At 41.1% G+C, this 21,947-nt stretch overlaps 1 protein-coding gene and 1 long non-coding RNA gene across 3 annotated transcripts; one reads left to right on the top strand and one right to left on the bottom strand.

The window, feature by feature from the left end:
• Positions 1-208: 208 nt before the first annotated feature.
• On the bottom strand, positions 209-3,227 carry LOC137128521 (1-acylglycerol-3-phosphate O-acyltransferase ABHD5-like). Its single transcript, XM_067506683.1, has 7 exons — positions 3,078-3,227; positions 2,340-2,422; positions 1,820-2,225; positions 1,408-1,559; positions 1,114-1,225; positions 849-1,029; positions 209-515 (listed from the first exon to the last, which is right to left on the bottom strand). Exons 1-7 carry the CDS (start codon positions 3,146-3,148, stop codon positions 435-437), a joined length of 1,086 nt encoding a protein of 361 aa, XP_067362784.1. The 5' UTR covers positions 3,149-3,227; the 3' UTR covers positions 209-434.
• Positions 3,228-8,367: 5,140 nt separating this feature from the next.
• LOC137128527 (uncharacterized) lies at positions 8,368-21,671 on the top strand. 2 transcript variants are annotated; one of them, XR_010914590.1, is made up of 4 exons: positions 8,368-12,570; positions 15,385-15,528; positions 17,818-17,879; positions 21,279-21,671. It is a non-coding gene; the product is annotated as an uncharacterized lncRNA (long non-coding RNA). The 2 variants fall into 2 exon arrangements; XR_010914591.1 differs by lacking the exon at positions 17,818-17,879 and having other exon boundaries at positions 8,380-12,570.
• Positions 21,672-21,947: the final 276 nt, after the last annotated feature.

The raw sequence follows: 21,947 nt of genomic DNA, 5'->3' as shown, positions 1-21,947 counted from the left end.
AAAGTTACCAGCCCTTTGCCCTAGTTACTTCTCCCTCATATCTCTGAGTGGGTGAGGGGTCATAAAAGGAACATTTGGTGTTTGTGTAGGTTCAAAACAAGATACTCCAGATGATTTTTCTTCTTTTACTAAGAAGAATTGCCCAATATTTTAAACGTCATCTGACAACAGCAGGAGAAAAAAGAAAAAAAAATGAAGCAAGCAACACTCACTGCATCTCACATTTATTTACGAAACTTATCTACACAAGACTGAATATAGAACATAGTGGCATCATCTGACCTTTGATCGTGAGCCCTGGAGAGAGGCAGAGCTTGGATGGATTGTTTCAGTCAGTGAAAGAGTAAAAGGACAGTATGAAGAGGGTTACAGCTCTCCTACATGTCTCCTGTATGTCAGAAAGACGAATTGTTCCTTCATTCTCACTTTTCTTCTTAGGCGAGGATCTGAAGGACAGTTTGGTTAAAGTCGTCTGGCTGGTCAGCAAAAACATAATGGCCTGCTCCTCTGATCACCTAAAGGACAAATACATAAACAGAATCAGCTATTCTGAAATAACATGTGCTTTGCATTCTTAAAAGGTGAAAATGTATGAGTTTGTTTGAATATAAGTGGAACACTTTATGAAATGTATCTGATGAACATTTAAGTCATCCTAAAGAGCAAATTATCTGTGAATGCCTTCATAATGAGTCTATGAAGTGCCGCAGCTCAATGTGGATGTTCCTCATAAAACTTCCACATCCTTTGACTGCATCCAAAGGATACACTCGGTTTTGTCATGTTATTTTTCCAGCAACTTCATATTAGTAAAATAAATGACAGTAAAAAATAAATGAATAACATACTGTGATTTTCACATCGGGTCTGTCTTTTTTTAATGAATAGCCAGAGTCACTGTCGATACTGGAGCGTGAGCCATAGATGAAGGAAATGGGAATGTCAGCTTCGACCTGTCTGATCCTCTCCACCATAGGCCTCTTAGCCCAGCCGTAGGGAATGGTCATGTTTTTAAAGGCTGTTTCTCCACTGAAAATGGAAAGACAATGTTGAGCTTGTGTGATGTAGTGAGAAATGACATATCTGTTCATGTCAGCCTGAACACTTCCTCACCTTGGGGTCTGGGCATTCAGATGGTAGATGTAGTCAGAAACAGTGTTGTCGTCAAACACAGAGGAGTATTTCTGCTTAAAATCTGACCTAATGGTTTGGACCAGCAATGGGCCTGAGAGAAGAGAGTGGAAAAAAATTAGGAGGGGGGAAAATAAAACAAAAAAATCCCACAAAAACAAAAAACAAACTTACTTTGGTCTCACTTGTGTTGCATTTTCATGATTTAAAAATGTAAATCTATAGCCAAATACAGCCAAGGAAACACCTGTGTGGTTGTGTCTGTGTGTGATTCACCTAGAGGCCCAGCAAGTCTAAGTCCAGCTAGAGGATTGAAAGGGGTCATGACAGCCCCCATGGTTCTGATCCACATTGGGATGGAGCTCTGGTTTGAGTTCTCTGGACGGGCTGGGAATCCCCAGGGCTCTACCAGAAGCAGATGTTTTACCCTGCATGCAGACACACACACAATGCTTCTTGATAAATGACATAAGGTAAATGCTGAATTTCAATTACAAAACACACATGCGCTTATTGAATTAATTTAGCAGATGGGACAATGAAACAGTTCATTATACATTTTTTAAAATACTAAATTACTAAATAATGAATAGTCTGAATACTTACAATAGAGGTCACTGCTCTCAACAAAATTCTTAAGAGTTGAAAAACTGAATGCATGGCCATCCATGCACTCATCAACACACACCTGTGTGGGTATTTGAGAGCGTAGGCAGCAGACAGGTATCCTCCAAGGTTATGTCCAAGTAGCACCATTTCCTCCAGTCCCACCTTCTTCCTCCATTCCTCCAGTGCTTCCAAGAATTGGTCCTCAGCCTCCTCTGCATCAGCGCTGAACTGGGGATGGCTGCTCCTGCCGAAGCCCAGAAGGTCTACAGCATAGACTGGCCCACTGCTGGAGAGAGTGTCCAGGTTTTGGGCCCAGAGAGCAACTCCACCCCCAAAACCATGCAGCAGAACCAGAGGAGGCCTGGTCTGGGTAGCAGGCTGGGAGAAAGATGAGGAGGCCTGTAGTTGATTAGAAAATGCCAAGGTCCACAGGTAGTTGCCGTTAGAAATCCGAACATGCTGCCTGGAGAAAGGCCGGTTCACACCTGCAAAAAAAGGGAGTAAAGTAGGGAAAACAAAAACTAATGCCCCTTTAGGCAATATAAAACTCCCGACTAAAAATCTGTCGAGTCCCAAAAGTGCTTTAAAGCTACACTTACTCTTGAGCATCTTTTCTTCTGCATCTTTCAGCCGAGAGGGAGACGTAGGGCACCAAGAGGGAAGCCAGCTTGATATCCAGGAGCTGAGATTCAGGCAACAAACATGGACACAAGCAGGCAGACAAAACACAAAGTGCAGTTAAAGACAGACATAAAATGAACTTTGACCATTTCTGTTATCAGTGATGGTGTTGTCTATACAGTACTTGTCCCAATCTTCCTTCTAGAAAACACAGGGAACAGCTTGCTAATATATTTGAGAATTAAGCAGAGACACATGAGCTTGTTCTGTATTTGTAGAACCAGATGCCTACTTGTATTAAACAGAAATGCCAGCTTATTGTAAATCGTCTCCAACATGCTTCTTTTCTTAGTAAAAGTTAACTAAAAATCGTGGGCCTACAAAGAATATTTGGGGAGAACTTCTGCTGAGATTAACTGAAAGAGAGAGTTAACTAAAATTGTATTTAAAAATGACAAAATTTTTGCCCAGAGGCTATTAACAGGAGATACATTAAAAGCTGTTAAAACAATTTTTAAAGGGGTTGGTATTTTGGTTTTGTTAAAGCTACTAAATTGGTCAAGACTAGTTCAAGAAAACGATGTAACTTATCTGGTGAAAAGCATCTCAAAACGGACGGCGCTCACGATAAAGGGTAAAATAAGACGAACTTTTACAAACCAGACAAAGACATGTATGAAGACAAGTTGAAATCAAATCATTTTTTGAAAACTCACCTCTGCTCCTTACCAGGCTGAATCTCCTCCGCCATCCTTCGCATGTTGTTTGGTGATTGTGTCGCCAACATGTGAGAAAGTACAGAGTTTATTGTGAGGCGTTCAGGCACATCCGGTACTCCAAGATAAATTTTACAATTAATGACTAAATAGATCCCAAAGTATGTGTGTTCAGCATATGACTTAGAATAAAAGGTAGCAAATATGTGTTGTGTAATGACAAACTACGTTCCCCTCAATGTTTAGGACTTCCCCGGTGCCCCAATGTTGTTCGTCCAACAGCACCTGAAGGTGCAGCAACCCTATGGTCCTCTGGTATTCGACACACCTGCGTTCATCGCCTCTTTATATTGTCAATTAATTATTTGTCGTGTTGTAGTTAGTTGATTTAATCTAAGCAGTAAAATAATTTGTGCATCAGAAAAAGCATTAAGAGACGTTCAGGAACATAATAAATGCCCACGGCCGAACTTCGCACAACAGAGGTAATGCACTGTTATACAAAACATTTTAGCCCTCAAGACCTTTACGTAAAAATCCAACAATGAAACACTTAAACAGTGCGTGTAAATTACACTGAGGGTGTGTTTGGTGAATTGAAGTAATTAGTGTCTCAAATCATCGCTCAGCCAATCAGAGGCGCCACCACTACGTGACCTGAAAACACAGTTAACATTATGAAGAGTTGTTGAATGCATTTTACTTTTCTCAGTATTAGTACAAACTAAACAACTGGTTCAAAGCGTGCAGAAAAACAACATCAACAACAAATACACACTAGCTAAAGAACATATTGATAATGTACAAATTGTACACAATTTCAAATGAGGACAATATTTCATATTTGAACCAAGGCAGAGGTACTGTCCATATACACCAAAAGAAAGCTGTGTGTGTGTGTGTGTGTGTGTGTGTTGTTGAAAAATAAATCTAATCACTGTCATGCGGATCTTGTGCAATGTCAATCCAAGATGATTTTGGCTTCCCTCAAACATATCGCAGGCTAATAATAGACACAACACACATGCTTGCATAGAGATTAAAAATTTACTTATCTGCATAAATGTCTTCCTATAATTTAAGATAAGGGCAGAGATTAAAGGAAAAGTTAATCTGATTAATTTCCCTGAAGGATTGGGTTGTACAGTGTAATCCTGCTGCTAAAGGAATAACACTTTTGCTGCCTTACAATTTTTCCCCCATCTCTTACCGTGAGTCTCATTAAATCTTAAAAGGGGCGGTTATCTTATAGATTTATAGAGGTGCTGTTTTTCAAAAGCTCCTTCAAGAGATGGTTTTAAAGTCTCTGTATGGTGACTCTTAAGAGTAATTTGGGTCTTTTGGAGATCTGAAAGACTGGGAACTACCCAGTAAATTCAGTAGGGTGGTATAGGATTTAAACTTATCAGCAAACAATATGTTTTAAAAGAGTGTGCACATTATATAAGAAATAAAGAAATACGGCCATATATCTGATGTTATTTATAGTTTTATTACTTCAAGATGGTGCCATGTCAACTTAGCAGGAAACTAGAAAAATGTTTCAAAAACAGTGTCTACTGTTTTATTTGAAGTCTTACAGGAGGGAAATTTGAGGACAGTCCTGACTGTCCCGGTCCACAAGGTGGCATAGTTGTGTTTTATTAACACACACACAAACAAACACAATCTATGACTACTTTGTCATTTATTCCTCAAACACAATTTTCCTCTCATACCACCGACTTCTGGTGGCTCTTGGACTATGGGCTGACTGAGTGGTTCGTGAGTGCTTCATTTCCTTTGATGCACACCCTCATCCTCTGTGTGTGTTTCTATCTGTTCCCTCTGCTGAGCACTCAAAATTTCATAAGGCATTAGACAATGAGGCTGTAGCCGAGCCCAACAACTAGCAGGGGTAGTATAGGATTGTATCAGTCTGAAGAGGAGTAACCAGGTGAAGCTTTTAGTGAGGAGACAGTGTAAAGCTGCAGTGTGGAGCCAGCCTGATCTCTGTGTCTCTAAACTAAATGCTGGTCATGCTAGCTAGAGGTTATATGATATATCATATTTTTCACGTTTTATCATAGGCTCAGAATCAGCAACCCATGGTCTGGCAGTAAATTGATTTAAACAAAGTGCTTGTTCAGTCTCATAAGACCAGGGACAGGAGGAAAGTTCAGGGAACAAGCAAAGCCATCACAATCTGTTCTTAAATTGTCTGATTGTGTAATCTAATAACTGGAAGTGTGTGGTATACTGTTGTCTCAGGTGGCATCTAGGGTTCCTGCGTGCAGAACACCGTTCCTACAACGTATTGATTTTGACATTCAAAATGAAGATGCATCTTATTGTCATATTTCAGATAATACCATGCTTTTGACTGATCCTTAAAATTTGTGCAAAAACCAGATGAGATCTCTTTAGTTTTATCTCAGCTATGCAGTTAGGGTTAGTTAGAAAAAGTGTTATAATTTCCAATTACAATGCTAAAACAGTGTCTCAGCATAATACCACAGGCTTCAGGATTCTATAATGCTGGAAAGTTGACAAAACAAACATATTTAAAGAACCAGATAGTCATGGGAAAAAGATAAAACAATGTGTGTGTTGCTGACATATACTCTTGTTCACTATGTAAAAGTTGTTTATCATGGAGATATTCCTTGTTGTACATTACCTCATAAGGTAACTACCCAGCAAGTATCCTAAATGCTTTTATTTATAGCCCATTTTCAGCATGTGTTAGAACAAAATGATGAAGCATATAGTGAACAGAAAAAGCATAGTTGTAACTAGAATCATTGTCTTAGTTTCATTTTATGTGTGACATTGGAGCCAGAGTGCACATTACCAGGACCCTGAATATGAACCAGAAATTCAGACATTATTGGGAAGTAGTAGCATTCACTGTGTACTAATTGGACCTTGAAAACCAATGTGTCTTTTCAGGCTCTCCCACCCCTTTTGTGTTGTCGCACTTGTTAAAGCTACAATATGCAACTATCCTAGCACTAGAATGAGGCTAAAAGTCAATCCCCACTTCTCTGCCCAGCCCTTCCCCTCTAAATGCTCTGCTATACTCTGCTACGATCTGCTGCAACATTCTTCTTAATAGATAAAGTGTGTTGACCTGACACATTTCCCTGCAAAGCCACACCAACAAGGACCTGAACAGGAGGGCTAATTAGCTGGAGCAAATGAAAACGTGTGACTTTAGGACAAAATCGGTTCTCTGATGTGATTTGTATCCTGAATTGCAGCTCATGTTTTTTGAGCGTAATTTGTCCTAATTAGCCACTGTTTTTTTTTTTATTAAAACCATCAATGCACTGTCCTGGGGTTTGCTAATATGAGGTCTGATTGCTAGAAATATAAATCCTCTGCAGATCACTCTGCTAGCTGTATGCACAAAGCGCCATTTTTAGGGCATGGCCCAGTGCACTATGGGTAATAAGAGTGACCAGGCTGTTGGAAGGAATGGAGGAGAGGTGGAGAGACTGTCTGGTTGCTAGGATACGTGGCCGGCACCAACAGCGGATATGATTTATAATGGCCAGTCTTACTGTCTCACTTTCTCTGCTAGTTTCTTCCTTCCTCTCCTCCCTCTCACTTTTACATGGACTCTTGCCATCCAGTACCCTCATTTCTCTCTGCAGCGTCTCTACTGGTCTATTAACTGGCTCTGTCCGACTGATCTTGATCTTTGTGCTACTGGCATTGGTAGAGACATTTATGTGTGTTTCTAATATTCTCTCTTGCATCATGAGCAAATTCTGATCAGTTTCAGTTAGTTGATGATAACAGAACTCATTTGTGGGTCTACTGACACAATGTCGATGTAGTTGCTGTTTGCGAATGTGAGTGTGCATGTTCACATGATCATGCATAGGCTACACCCACATGAATGGATATTTTGATTTGCCGAGACCTGATCTACCTCGGGATGTAAAAATGCAGTGTAAGGCAGAGGGGGCAAGGGGCCACATGAGGGACGGAGACAAAAGGAAAAGGGAGGGCCATATGTAATATGAAAAGGTGTCACACGAGGATGTCTAATACAGGCTTTTGAAATATGTTTGTGTTAAAAGTACAATTATTAAAATAGTCAGTGATAGTTTTGTAGTTGCATTTGGGTTGAGAGAACACTATGAACTATGCTAAAAGACAGACTAATAGTTGATAGTACCGCTGCAAGAACAGACAGATAAGTCATATATGATCAGATTATATCATGATATAATTATGTTCCCCACAGTAATAGTGTTTAAAAATTTCATGTGTACTTGCGTAACAAGAACAAGGAGAAAACAAATTGACATATTGTATCTTATCACTGAATTTAAATCTATAGAACCCCAATAATCACCTTATTTACTTACAGTACATTTAGTTATTTGGCAGATGCTTTTATCCAAAGTGACTTAAGAGAGAGGTACAAAAAAAGCAAAAAATCTAAGTCAGGGAGAACATTGGAAGCAAAGTGCCAATTATCTCTCAGTTTAATTTACCTCCTTTCATTCAGTGTTGAGTCGAATGTTTGTGTGGATGGCTTGGTGTGTGCTGAATGATAGGTTTACAAATCAAGTTTATGTTTAGACTTAAAATAAAATCCTTTAAAGGGGCATCACACATTATCATTACAACCGGCTGTTACATCCAAATTATTTCAAATAGTGTGATTAGTAGAGAAAAGCAATGGTCGTGAAGGAGCTGCAGTCATGGCTCGGGGGTGGGTGGTCGTGACAGACAGACACCAACACATCGACAGGATAAAGTCAGAGTAATAGTAGAAATATATTGTTGATAATTTAACAAGGAATCCTAGAGAAATTAAGTTGCTGACAGGAATTTTACTACTAAAAATATACTATTGTACATGTAGCCAAAGTAGTACTGTACATGTGTAGGCTCTGCAGCAGTGCTGTGAGGTCTTTATGCATTAGTATAAATCCAGTATTATTACTAATGCTCCATGAGTATGAGAAGATGTTTTGTGTTGTTAGAATAGCTCAGTTGGTAAAGGCAGTTGCTTACGGACCACAGGGTGAGTGGTTCGATCCCCGGCCCTGGCTATATGTCGAAGTGTCCCTGGGCAAGACCCTGAACCCCTAACAGCCCATTCCCCTTCCCCAGCGATGCAGTGCCGGTCCAAGCCCGGTAGAAATTGGGGAGGGTTGCGTCAGGAAGGGCATCCGGCGTAAAAACTGTGCCAAATCAACATGCGGACAATGATCCGCTGTGGCGACCCCAAAAAAACTCACGGGATAAGCCGAAAGGAGAGTAGTAGTAGTAGTAGAAAGCTAAAATGTCTGCTCTGGTCAGGAGAGACATCAGTCTATCAGACTTTTTAACCTACCCAATTTTATTGTATTAGATCATTAGACAAAGAAGACTGTTTTCCTCTTAGTTCTACATCCATAAGTGATCCAGGAAGACATTCACACTAGAATGTCCATATTTCTTTTTCCCTTTCAGTCTGTCAAGTGTCTTCCAGTAAATGGAGGATAATTTTAGAGCGATAAAGAGCCCAGAGGATATCGAGGGGAGGGAAAACACACACACAATAAGATGGTCCCTCGTTCCCTATTGCACCTGCTGACCCCAGAGGATCCACTGAGATCGGCTACTGCTGAGTGTGCGGCTTCTACACACACTCAGACGCACACACATACAGGAATGCGTGCGCACTTTGACTAATAGGCCTAATGCTTCCTGAAGAGGGCCCAGCACTGCATTAGCTACGGATGTGGGATTGATTTAGAAACTGAAAGCCTTCTAGTGTACGTGCACGGGTGTGTGTATGAATATGTTGCACACTCGTAGTGTGTGTTTTTTCCATTCCACTCCTCTTAGATTGACTGTTTACTCACAAATGATGCACACACATCCATAGACAGACACAAACTGCATGAGGGTAATTCAGCTGATTTTTTAACATTGTCTTTTCAAATGTTTACATTTGGTCATTTTCAATGCAAAAAAATTATAGGGACACATAATTCACTCTACAATGTCACACTGGTCAGAGTAGGAAAGCTGTTAAATGAATCTTTAGACCATTATTAGACAGTAAAATTAATTGTAGCGTTAACAGTAGGGCTAATTAAAGCAGTTTGACCCATCACACTAATTAAACAACAGTGAAACTCCACTCCCTCGAATGCCAGACTAATCCTGACATCAGTATTAACATTTTTAATTAAATATTGTAATAGATTAATGAAAAATAATCATTTTTCATATGGTCTGTGGTCCATCATTGCCGTAGTAGACATCCTGGACATATTGTCTGCAACATTTACTAACCTGAAACAGCCAGGCTCCTGTTACTGCTGACACAATGATGTCCGATCCATCTGATTTTTGAATCTGAATTTTTTTTTCCGCTGTTAAAATTAAGAAAAGCCTGAAAGATCTGGGGATGGGGGGATTCCATATGCTGATTGATGATTAGGTAACATCCAAAGTAACAAAGCTTTTTGTTCCCACAGCGTGTAACATGAGACCTTAAAAATCCTACATACTTTTTTCAAAGACTGGTTAAAAATTTTCAAGTAAATATTAATACAGATGGCTAGTTGCCTGCAGTTTTGTAATCTGTCCTTCTCTCTCCACACTGGTTGAGGAGCAATACCTTCACACTTAAAGTGCATTGCAAGAAGTGAAGAGTGCAAAGTTACAGTATAATTAAAATTAAATTTGTGTTTCTACTAGCAGTGTTTCCTTGCTCATCTTGTTGGAAGATACTTCCTGGCAGTTGCAGGCCTGGATTAACTTGTCCTCACATTAGCTTCTACTCAACTAGGGCCATGGATGTTGTTCGTCTTGTCCTACATACCAGTCATAATATAATTAAGAGCCAATAACTTATTGCCATACATATGCCATTTGAGTATTGCTTTAGGGTTGACCTTTACTTTAAGACTTATCTTTTGAATAAGACATGTTATTGTATTGCACAAAAACTGATGGAGAGTAATGTCAAACTTGGTCACCCCCTGCATGTTTCTGTCCAAAGTTGCTGGGAAATATTAGTAAACAAGATATAACCTTAGTATATCTAATCAAAGAGAGGCCATACTGTCTGTGTGGGGGAGACTATTGGTAAGGAACCAAGTGACTGGCAGAGAATGCTGGTAGAAAGAACGAGAACGAGGGCAGAAGAACGGGTTAAAGCGTGTTGAGAGCAGAGGAGAGGGTGAGGTGGCCTGGGGGGAGGAGAAGAGAAAGAGCAGAGAAACAGAAAAGCAGACGTGGAGGAGGTGGGGAATTGATGAAGCAGAAAGCTGGGTTATTCCTGCTGTGAATCTATGTGTCTTTGCCTTGATTGCGTGTGTGAATGTGCACATGCCAGAGTATGTATGTGTGCGTGTGTGTGAGTGTGACTATGAATGGCTTTGGCAGTAAATGAAACTGTTTATCAGATCAATATGGCCATCATCTCCGAGATGACTGTGGCCTCTACTGAAGAGCAATCATAAATCACAGCAAAATATGGAGGACGCCGATCTATACCGGCTGTTTGTGTTGCTTTTGTAAGTGTGCGCGGGCACGTTGTACACTACTAGTATCACACTCTGCTACATTTTTGTGTTTTTGTGGTAGCCCATCTGTATATGTAGCTATTTGTGTGTGTTTCTGCGGGAAATAATCTTCCTCCTGATGCTCTGGGGCTGAGATTTCCGATGAAGCAGTCAGAAAATGGAGACTCGTGAAAGACATGCCACACCTAAGTCCAGTGGTGTGTACAACATTTTGCAAAATCACAGCTTCACAGCGCGCAGAGTAAGGATGAAAGGCAATGCAAACGTACACGATCGCCCATATTGTAAGTGTGACATAAACGTCCTTCCTTCTCCATAGGGTTAACAATAGCACTCATGTTCTGTGTCTGACGGCCCTCGGTGCTCTCACTCTGAATAATGTAGCCTCCTGATATCAGTGACAAGAGTCTCAAAACCAAAATAGCATCTTGAGCTCCGATAAATATAGAAGGTAATTAAATCGGCAGCGGCAGAGAGACGGAGAAAAGCCAGGAAAAAAGGAAGGTCTGTTTTATATGTGAGCATATAACTCTCCTCCGCAGCGAACTACAGAGGATCGATTGGATGGGGATGAAGCGCTGTTTGTAGTGCTTTCTGTCTTAGCCGCCCCTGCACTGACATTATCAGTAATCAATTTCTATGTTTTGAATAGTATTGTTTGAATTAGCTGTATTTAGATGGCGATCTGTGTGTGCTTTAGGGCCGGCCACGAGCACAGTGAGTCAGCACAATTTCACTGCTTAGTTCTCAGGAGACTCGGCCGTGTGTGAGTGCTCGTTGCCACTCTTTCACCCATTTTTTTACTGCCTTCCTGTGTGTTGTGTCCCTTTTCCACCTTGTCTAATTCTACCTGCATTTTGTATGAGAAACGTTTTCAGTTCACAGTCAAACCGACAAATCAGGGCATTGATCCTGTGCATGACACCGTGGGCAAAGGAGTGAGAGGCAAGGGGTGAAAGGTTGTGGAGGGGTTGAATCACCTTGTCAGAGCAACCCGGCCACCATCTTGACATGATCTCCTCTGGGAGGGTGTGTGTGTGCGTGAAAGTGTGTGTTCGTGTGTGTGTGTCCATTCAGTGTGACATGTTGTGACAGAAACTGACTGACAAGCCCCTTTGCAACACCAGCCGCTGCAGAGAGACTAATGATGACAGCTCTCAGGCCGTACACACTGCTCTCTTTTTCTTTCCCTTCATGACACACACATACACGCACACACACATACACGCTCACCATGTCTTCCTATCTCTCAGTCTCTTTGTCTTGTGTCTCTCCCTCGACTACCTCTTCCTCTATCACACGCCCACACAGACAATGGCATCCTGTATATCGTCTCCCTGACACAAAGACACAAACACACACATTTACATGAATGCTCAGGCAAACACACACACGCAAACACATGCACACAGTCATACCAGTCTATATGACAAATATTTCACAAATACACACACACAGGGAACACACATTTCTCCTTTTGAATTGTCTGTCTTTCTCTTAGACACACACACTCTCTTTTTTAATACACGCACATACACACACACACACACACACACACACACACACCCACACACAAATGCTGCACTACTCTCTCTGTCTTGGAATTTTACATTTTGATGAAGGAGGAAGCACTTCGTCCAATCAGAGCACCGAGAACAGGCACAGACCATCTCAGCGCAGACAGGAGGGTGGTTCGGATGGAGTTGGCTGGAGCTCTACCAGGGCCATTTCTACCAGCTCTGCACCGTGGTACTCCCTCGTCTCTAAGCAGCTGTTGGTACAATCTGCCAGGCTCGATAAAAACCCCTCCTCTCTGTCTCCCCCTTTTCTGTCAGTGCTAGGGTGTAGCTACTGATCCTATACTACAGCACAGAGAGTGAGAGGGAGGAGGGACATCAGGTGTCATAGCTCTGCAACCCCACCTGAGGCTGCATTACCACGACAACCAGCTCCAGGGGTACTGCCAGGTGAGTCTGAGGAGACGCACTCACACACACAGTCTCTAATGTAAAATGCACACAATGAAATTATTCCACATTGCTTTCACATAGGGATGTGTTAATCTGAACATTTACGTACTCAGGTGTGTAGCCGCTGATGTTCTCCAGGATGTCAGCTTTGTTACTTTTGCATCCTGTGTTCCCACACTGTACTGATGTGTCAGCGTAGAAGCCGTGTGTGTGTGTGTGTGTGTGTGTGTGTGTGTGAGAGAGAGAGAGAGAGAGAGGGAGGGAGCGTGTGCGTAGTTGCTCTCAGAAAGCTTGTGTGTGTGTCTACATTTGCAGCCATGCCAGTATGTACAGTATATGTGTGTGTACGCACGCCGTCCCTCCCAGTGTGGTGGTGGGAGACAAAGGGTCCTCTCTGTCTGGAACTGTAGCACCGCTCACACCGTCATGTCGGAGGCGAAAAAGAAAATAAGTCAAATAGGGTGCACCCTCCACCCATCGCCGTCGAACACTCCTGACTCACGGTGATAGGAGGACACGGTCACAGCAGATGATCACCCGGTAGGTGGGGGTTGGTGTGGGGGTGGGGTGTGTTCTAAGGACACAGGGACTGAGAGGAGGGAGGGGGGCTGGCGGTCATGACACTACTGTAATATCTGATAGACATGCCATAGAAAATGAGATTACAGCACATGTGTGTGAGAAGGGGACAACTTCCATGCACATGACTACTGGTGTGGATGTGTGTGTGTATGTGAGAGGAGAGAAAGAAAAGAATGGGAAAAGGAGCATAATGTGCCAAACTGCCGGCCATCACTGACCAATGAACCCAGACAAAGGGCGGTGGATTGTATGTGTAGTCATATTCTGTAAGAGTGTGTGTGAGTTGGTAGGGGAAGGGATTATATGTTGAATGGAACATGCAGGGTGCCTCCGTAAGCATGTGCATACAGTATGTCTGATCATCATGTCTGAGAAGATCACATGGGCGCATTGAGCCGCGGTGTTCTCACTCGTCTCTCCCTTCTCAGTCCTTGACGCCCCTATTGAACCTGTCCCATTTGACAGCTTGCCACCATCCCACCCCGACTCTTCACCGTCATGCACCAAGCCTTATTCAGCCTCTGTCTCATAAGGCTGCAGACTGACTCAACCCCGTCCATATGACACAAGATTATCAATTCCCTCTTTGTGTCAGCTACTGTAATAGATGTGCCCATCTCTTTATGTGGCCTTTGTTAAATCCTGCTCATGTGATTGCAGATATTTGTAAGGGGTGGGGGTGGGGGGTTGCAATCTAGTGTATTTTGTAGTACTGTACATTAGCATTTTAGGACTACTGCAAGCTTTTTACGGTTTGTGGAAAATATCCATTCAGATTGGTAAAGTCCTAAATGGCATTAGTTTGTACTCAAAGAAGACAATATTCTGGATGCACAAAGACTCATCTCAAAGATTTTGGCAAAAAGATTTTGTGTAAGAAGTGACAATTCCACCTTGTTTAGTTTATTTTTCAAATAGTTATTGGTTACGAATTAGAGTTTAGCTTAGTTAGAGAGGGTTTAAACTCTAGACATGAAAGTGCTCAGGTTTCGCGCTTGTCTAAAGTAACACAGACATTCAATGTGCAATAACCTGCAGATGCATATCATTATATTATGAAAATGAGTGGAGCGTGACAGGTGTGGGCTGTTCATTGTCCTCTATATATGATTACTATACACATCATGAGAACGCGATGATCTATATTCTTAGTCCACTGCATCTCCAAAACCTAATTAACACTGACCGAACTGCATAATCTTGAGTGTAAAAATGGTGGCAATCAGAACAAGCTGTACATTTCTTTTTCAGTGCCCTTTTCTCCTCTCCTCTCTCTCCCTCTCTGTCTCCCTCCTCTTACATTTTATTCCCTTTCTCAATCTTCCCATTTCCTCTCTTTTCTCTGAGATCACATGCACACACTCATCCCCTCCTCCATATGCGAGCACTGACAAGCTGTAGGGCGTGCCCTCCCCCCTCAATTGCCACAAACCTTAAAATGAGCCGTGCAGCGTACATACATTTCATACCCTTTGGAGTTCACACATGACTGACGCACTGGTCATCATATACATCTGTGGTGTACACTATGGGACCTCTGCGCCGAGTAAAGATATTGAAGACACACAATTAAGGACTGTTCTTTAATTTGAATTCTGGGAGGTGAGTGTAATGGCACAAAGACCACAAATGGTACTTTCTTTCATATACGGTGACTGTGGTGCTGAGAAATGATGGCGATGCAACAATTACCCTAATTGAACATTCTAGAGCAGCCCTGCAAAATGGCTGCCGAGCCAGCACGCTGTCTGTGATGGCCGACAAGAGTGTGTAGGTCTGAGGTGTGAGCGTGTATAGCTGCACATCTGTGTGCATGCGTCTGCGTCTACGCCTGTTTGTATATGTGTGTTTATGCCTACGTATTTGTGCTAACTCTACGTGAGAGTAATCCTTCTTTAGCTTTTTACTGACTGCTTTGTGTCAGGGGAAGTCTCCACTCACTCGAGATCTCTGCTAATCCATAATTACCAACCTGAATATACCTAGACTGTAGGACCCATTATGTCAAACCACCTAACTGTAATAGTTGATTATTGTATTTCCTGTCCTTATAAAAAGACTCTACATTTACCTTGTAAAATATAACTCTTTGCCTCAGATACCAACAGCATTTGGAGTTGCCGGAGTCCTTTTAGTTTCACTTCCACCATCTTCAGAAGTCTGCATTTTCACAGCATTGAGGTGCTGAATGTGTTCTGTCAAAGAGCTGACCTTGTTGTTTCTTTACAGCTCTCTGCCCTGCCAGCCCAGCACCCAGCCGGCCGCGGCCAGCCAGCTATCCAGCTATCTGCTCAACTATCCGTCCAGCCAAACAGCCAGCCAGCCAGGCCACCCTGCCCTGCCCAGACCTGGCAACCTACAAGAGTCATCAGGGTTAGTGCTCTTTTGGCATGCCCCTGTGCCAAAATCATCTGCAAGCATCAAGCAGAAACTCGTAAATTTATAGATCTGCACTTGAACTAAAGGCCAAACAATCAAATAATATACTACATAAGAGAAGATAAGTGGTCGAGCATGCAGCTAAGCTGCTACGCAGGCTTTGAATAAACATAGCTACTTGTCCTGATTTATTATAGTCAATAGACTTGTAGTAACTTTATTGTAGCACAAATGCTGTTACATTCTAATTTTAGAGAAGATATTGAGTTTTTTTCGTCTAATTTATGCTTGTATTTCTTTATGGTCTGACACAATGACTGCAATGGCTCCTCAATTTTGGCAATTTTTCTTCGCATCAGTCTCTTATGACACTATTGCCATATAATTCCTTAAAGAAAAAGCATTTTTGGGAGGTGGGTACCTTCTCCAACACATACACATAAACAGCCACACACACGTTTGTACCAAGATAAGCAGTATTCTCTCATTTAAATACCCACTTTTCTTCCATTTTTATTAGGCTACACACACACGCGCATATACAGAACACAGATTATCAGCATCACTGGATTAAGTTAAAGCTGTGTCTTTTTGCTAATAATTCAAATACTGCAAGTGCCTGCATATTTGCAGTTTATTAAGGAGACGCTGTAAGGAGACGACGTTAACCTAAATGACTACCAGCACTCAGGACTTATCACAGTTGTGTGGGTGTGTGGCTTGTGCTCGTGTGAGAGAGCATGTGTGTGTATGTGTGTGCGTGTGTGTGTGTGTGTTGATGTAAATGTGCATTCACTTGAAAGTGACAGCTGAGGGTCGGACTTACGGACACAAAATCTCTGCCACTGTTTTTCCTGCATTTGTCAAGCAAAAGTGTGGTCACAGAAAGGAAAGCTGCAGGTGAGGGACTACACCATTATCCAACAGAGACTGTAATAGGGTGTGTCTGTGTCTCTGTGTGTATATATGTGTGCATGTGTTTGTGTGTGTGAGAGAGAGAGAGAGCGCATGCGTATATGTCAGATACATCTGCCATTTACAATTGTGAATAATGCTTCTCTTTTGTCCACTGTCTGTCCCCTACCATTGGGTTTAAATACTGGCTTGTTTAAGACCCATAAATAAAGTAAGTTAAAACTAAGAAGAAAGATAAATGCAGAGTTTTTTTTATCTTAAAAAACCCACTAATGCACAAAGATTGGTCTTTTACAAATGAGAGAAAATTGTATATTTAGAAATATTAACCATATTTTTGGATAATTATTGTACAAACTATTACAAAGCTATAATAAGCAGAGAGACATGAGACAAGATGCATTTAGTATTGCTTTGGGTATTAAACACTATGCCAGCAAAAATTTAGAAATAACAGACATAATGATAGAAAGGTCAGGGTAAAGACATAAACCAGTTTTTTAACCTATTTCATGGGAATGATATTGATGTTCACCTTTCAGTAAAGGGAACACGAGGACAGCAGTCTCTGTGTGTGTGTCTGTGCCTGTGTGTGAGCACATGTGTGTACCTGTGTTTGCCGAAGGGCCTTTTAAACCCGAGTTAAGAGGAAATGGATGCTTGGCAGATGCTCAGCAAGCATCCTTATCACTGCTACTCTAAGCTGACCACCACAGCTCCTTAATAATGGACACAAAACACTGTCATTTCTATTTATGCACTCCCTGACACCTAACAGCCTTGCAGTGTGTTGCTACAGATAATATTAAATCCCCAATAATGCAGCGTTCAGAAAACTGGTCATTCTTAGTTCTATTAACACAATCTCATTTAACCATAGAGAAAGTAAAAGAAAAAGCTGATGCGACACATACAAAGAAGGAAAAAACCTATAGAAAACCAAAGAAATAGTGAGACTCTCTCTTTGTCAGCATGAGGAGTTGTGGGATAATGAGAATGGTGTTTGACACCAAGTGGAGGTCTGCTGGTTAATAGAGTGGGTCCAAAACACAGAGATGTGGAGAATGCTCTCCACAGCAAAGCCTTTTGCCTCCCTGGCTTCCATCCCAAGTGCAGACAACAGACGTCGTCATTTTCCAACTCAATTTACAGACGCATTAGGAGATGCTGAGGCGTGCCCAGCTCTCTCAAATGCAATCAGCCTGCCTGTGTGTTTTAAGAGGAAATTGAGGGTGCCATCTTTATTGACTTCTTTTTGACTTCTCCTCTGGTGTAGACTTTCTTCTCTTTTATTTCCACGGAAATAGTTTCAAAATGTAGACATCTGCATACGGATTTCTTTTTTTTCATGGCCTGTCTCCCTTTTAGGCTACATGAAACAAGGCAAAGAGGACGTTTGTGAGAAAACATTTAAACTCAGATTTCCTGAGGTGAGTTTAAAATACATCTGGCTACATATTGTTGAGTTGTTTTTGTTTTAAGCTAAAGTCTTAGCTATTAAATATCCACCTCTGTCCAAGTGGTCGTGCACATCTATATGCAAAATAAGCATTTTTTATTATTTGGCTGTAAAAGACAATTAAAATGTGATTGAACTTATATGAAATGTGTAGGGTGGTTTTGTAATGATTTAGTGAATAAAATTTAAGGCCATAAATTTGAATATATGCAAGATTTTTCATCTATGATGCAGCTTTTTTTGAAAAGACACGACATTTATAGTTTCTTTGATGAATCCATGATTTGAAATGAACTGATGCTGAAATTTGATTCATTTAAAAATTAAAAAAAATTAATTAATTGTGCAAATACCATTTGTTTTGCACCAGATGTTCAGTGTAATGGCAGTAAATACCTAAAATATTTTCTTATGTTAAATATGTTGAAATAATCACACCAATAGCCAATAGGGCTAATAAAATATTGTAGGAATGCATATTTGAGTTTTTTCAGTCATAAATATCCCAGACAGGATTTTGTTCTGTATTTGGGTTGTTAAAACGATGTTAAATTCAGTTCCAGGTCACTAAAAAGCTCTTTAAAATTGGCTTTGTCCAACCTGCTGGTACACTGTAAGTCTGCCTTTCCCTCTCTCTTCCTGTAATTGATTTCACACCTTTGAGCCTCACAATAGTTCTTCTGAGTGCACTTAGGGAAGAGATTCAGGAGAAAGTCAGCTTGAAAGCTACATCTATGTAGATACACCCGCACACACAAGATGCCTCCTGTCCTGCACTGCTAATGTCCTTTTTGACCCTCAGTTAAACATATGAGTAATTAAGAGCTTGGGTAAAACTGACGAGAAAAAAGCTGGACGCCAGACAAAGGATGGGGGCTGGGAATGGTGGAACTGAGATGAGGAGATTGGGAAGAGGTGGTAAAAATTAGAAGAATGTGCAGGAAAAGGAGTTATTTATAAATAAAAAAGGGACGTCTTTGAAAAGATGACATCTGATATTTCGCTCTCTTATCCACAGCCATTTTTCAATTCCTTCATTTTCTGAAAAATGTCACACATCAGTCATCTTCTTTTTCACTCTCCATTTCTCTCTGTATCACCTCATTTCTTGTACCAGCTGTTCACTCATCTGTTTCACTTTTGATCCTTCTCTACCTCCTTAACATTTTTTTCTTCTTCCCTCTTTTGTATCCCTCAGGCACTTGTCATTTTATTAAATAAGCTCCTATCTTGAATCGCCCCATAAGAGAAGCCTCGACAACAGCAGATTGATCTCACGTACAAATTCATAGCTCAAATATTGATTATTTCACACTTTGTGGACATGTAGACACAGAAAACATTATTCATATGTGCTGTTAAGTGGATGCATCGCTTCGGCAAACCTCTATTTCACTGAGCAGCGACACAGATCTATAGCGTTTAGGTGGAGGAGGTCTCTCAGAGCATGTGGACGTTATCTTGAAGCGAGGGGCTGGCTGCCATAGCAACCATATGATGAGGCAGGCAGGGCTATTTAAAGGAATTCAGCTGCTGCTTGCGTTCCTGTCAGCTTTACACCGGTCCAGTGAAAGACAAAGAATTAGATGTGAATGCAAGATAATTCCTTGCAGTTCCAATGCTACAGTGATATTACAGCCGGGTTACAAGTCAAATCCAACAGATAGCAACAGTCTAAATATTGGGTATATCACACAAACAATGGTCACTCATTTAATCTTACAACTCGATAAGTTTAATTAGCCTTTAACCCCTAATTTTTAAATCTCTTTCATATGAAATTCCGGTTAGATTTGTTTGCCCACCACTCCCAAGTGTGTATTTGTTCAGCAGCACAACCTCAGTGCCAAGCAGATTTAATTGCAGTGTTCCTCCTTATCAACACAGCTTAACATGTGAATGCATCACCATGTCTTTTTGGTGAGAACACGCAGCACACGCACACACAATTGCATCCTTACACACAGGTTCTCCCAGAATGGATTGGTAAGATACGTTCATCTTCTGTTCAAATATATGCAAATGAGAATTCAACAATGGCTAAAGCTCGCTGCACAGTTGTGGAAATGGTGATGTCCATATGCTTGAATCATCTCCACAAGGGGCCTCTGTATTGTAATGTCTCACATTATTCATGATTAAAAAAGCATACTTCTTCTCCAGAGAGGTATTGCTCAGTGGGCAGCAACACATGAGGAGACAAGTGTGAGAGGAAGAACTGCTGTGCACCTACAGCGCCTTGCATGCTAAAAACACACAGGGAGAGCAAACAAAGCATTTCTTCAACACAGTGTTTCATACACACATTTGGATGAAGAAGCTGAACATCTGAGGGAAACTGACATATACTTCCTCTCACCTACAGAGACGGTGGCTTTATTTTAGCTTAGCTTCCCATGTGTTTCTGTCAGCATTTAACTCTGGTAATGATAGACAGAGCTTCCTTTACTTTCTGCAGCTTTTACTCAACATCTGTGCCTCTTTCATGTCTCATTTTCAGCATTTCACGAAATTACCACCAAAAGGAAGCTGTTTTTAGTACAGTAGTTCAGTTTTCCCCGGTCAAAAAATTAAATAGATCAAATGTTTACCTGGCATTTGTCTTTACACAAGTAGACACTTAGTTTTTATTTGTACTTTGTCAGGCTTTTAGGCATATACCATGATTATGATCTATAGGGAGGGGGGGTGTCTTACAATAATGATAACACACTGTAATGTAGAGCTGTACATCAGCTAAATGAAAACACATAATAATCTGAATCAACCTTGTGGTCTGGGGACACAGGCTTGATTGGCAATGATCCTGAACTTTATGTCTTTTTTTATCATTGCTGGATTGCACAGCATTTTAATTTGAAGAGCAGAGTAATTGGTAAAACTGCCACTGTTCTTTTATCACTCAGTCGAGCCCAGCATGCTATCCCAATGTCTGTGAGAGCAGTCAGGAAGATTTAAAGTGCTTCACAGAAGCAAAATTATGAGTGACCTCTCTTGTAATACTCCCTCTGCTCTTCACTCTGCTCTTTATCTCATTCTAATCCCAACTCATTTCATATGCTAAGTAAAAGCTTATATTCCTCTTCACTGTACGTACACACACAGCCCTCATTGCTGTGGTGTGATTATAAAATTTACATAGAAGATGTTGTTGGAGCTGTGGCAAGAAGGAGCCGCAGAAGTGCAGCAGGGGGTTGTGGGAGGTCTAATGCCTGTCAGGTGTAGAGACTCCCAGATTCCCTCATGTCTGGTTTTATGAGGAAAACTCAACGAGAGCAACCCATGGAAAGTTCCCCTCGTGTCTCAATGCCTCTCTCCTCACCTCGAATGGTTTCCTCAGATTTCTAATTTGCATGTTCTTTTCTCACAGCTGTCACAGATGTAGCGAAGATTAGGAAAGAGAGGATGAGGGAGAGATGACTCTACACCCCTGGGGAGGACGTAATGAGGTGGAACCACTTCTCTGCTTCTCAATGGAAAGCCACTTCCACAAAGAGAGCGCCATCTGTTGGCTCGGTGGGGCGGGACAGCTGGTGTTGTGAATCAGGCCGCCACAGTCCAGGGACCGGCTACTTCCCAACACCAGGGTTTCACCATCACCCCTAACATCTCAGATTGCTTTATTTTAAACTTGGTGTATAACATGTCTCTGTTGAAATTCATTTAAATAAATATTTAACAATATATTACAGGCTGTGTATAAACATGAATGTCATTTTAACATTTTTTCCAGCTTGAATAAATCAAAGCTACATTATGAAAATGTGTCATTTAATGCTTAATAATTTTATTTTTCAAAAGTGAATCTAAAACCAAATCATGAAAACTACAAAAGGTTCAGAACATATTACTTGTCAAATTTTAAATTTTAATCAAATTATAGTGTTTCTACAAGAATTGTGCAAATATTTCAAAGTGGCTGCACAGTTGAGCAATTTACTCGGCAGCAATTTGCTGTCATCAGTTGACAGTGGACTTCTACAGGCCTTCATTTTTTGACATTTGTTTTTTCCTGGTCTCGATTGTACCAAAAAACATA

This window comes from Channa argus, chromosome 1 (genome assembly GCF_033026475.1).
Source record: "Channa argus isolate prfri chromosome 1, Channa argus male v1.0, whole genome shotgun sequence".
Lineage (NCBI taxonomy): Eukaryota > Metazoa > Chordata > Actinopteri > Anabantiformes > Channidae > Channa > Channa argus.
This window is presented reverse-complemented; position numbering and strand designations above follow the sequence as displayed.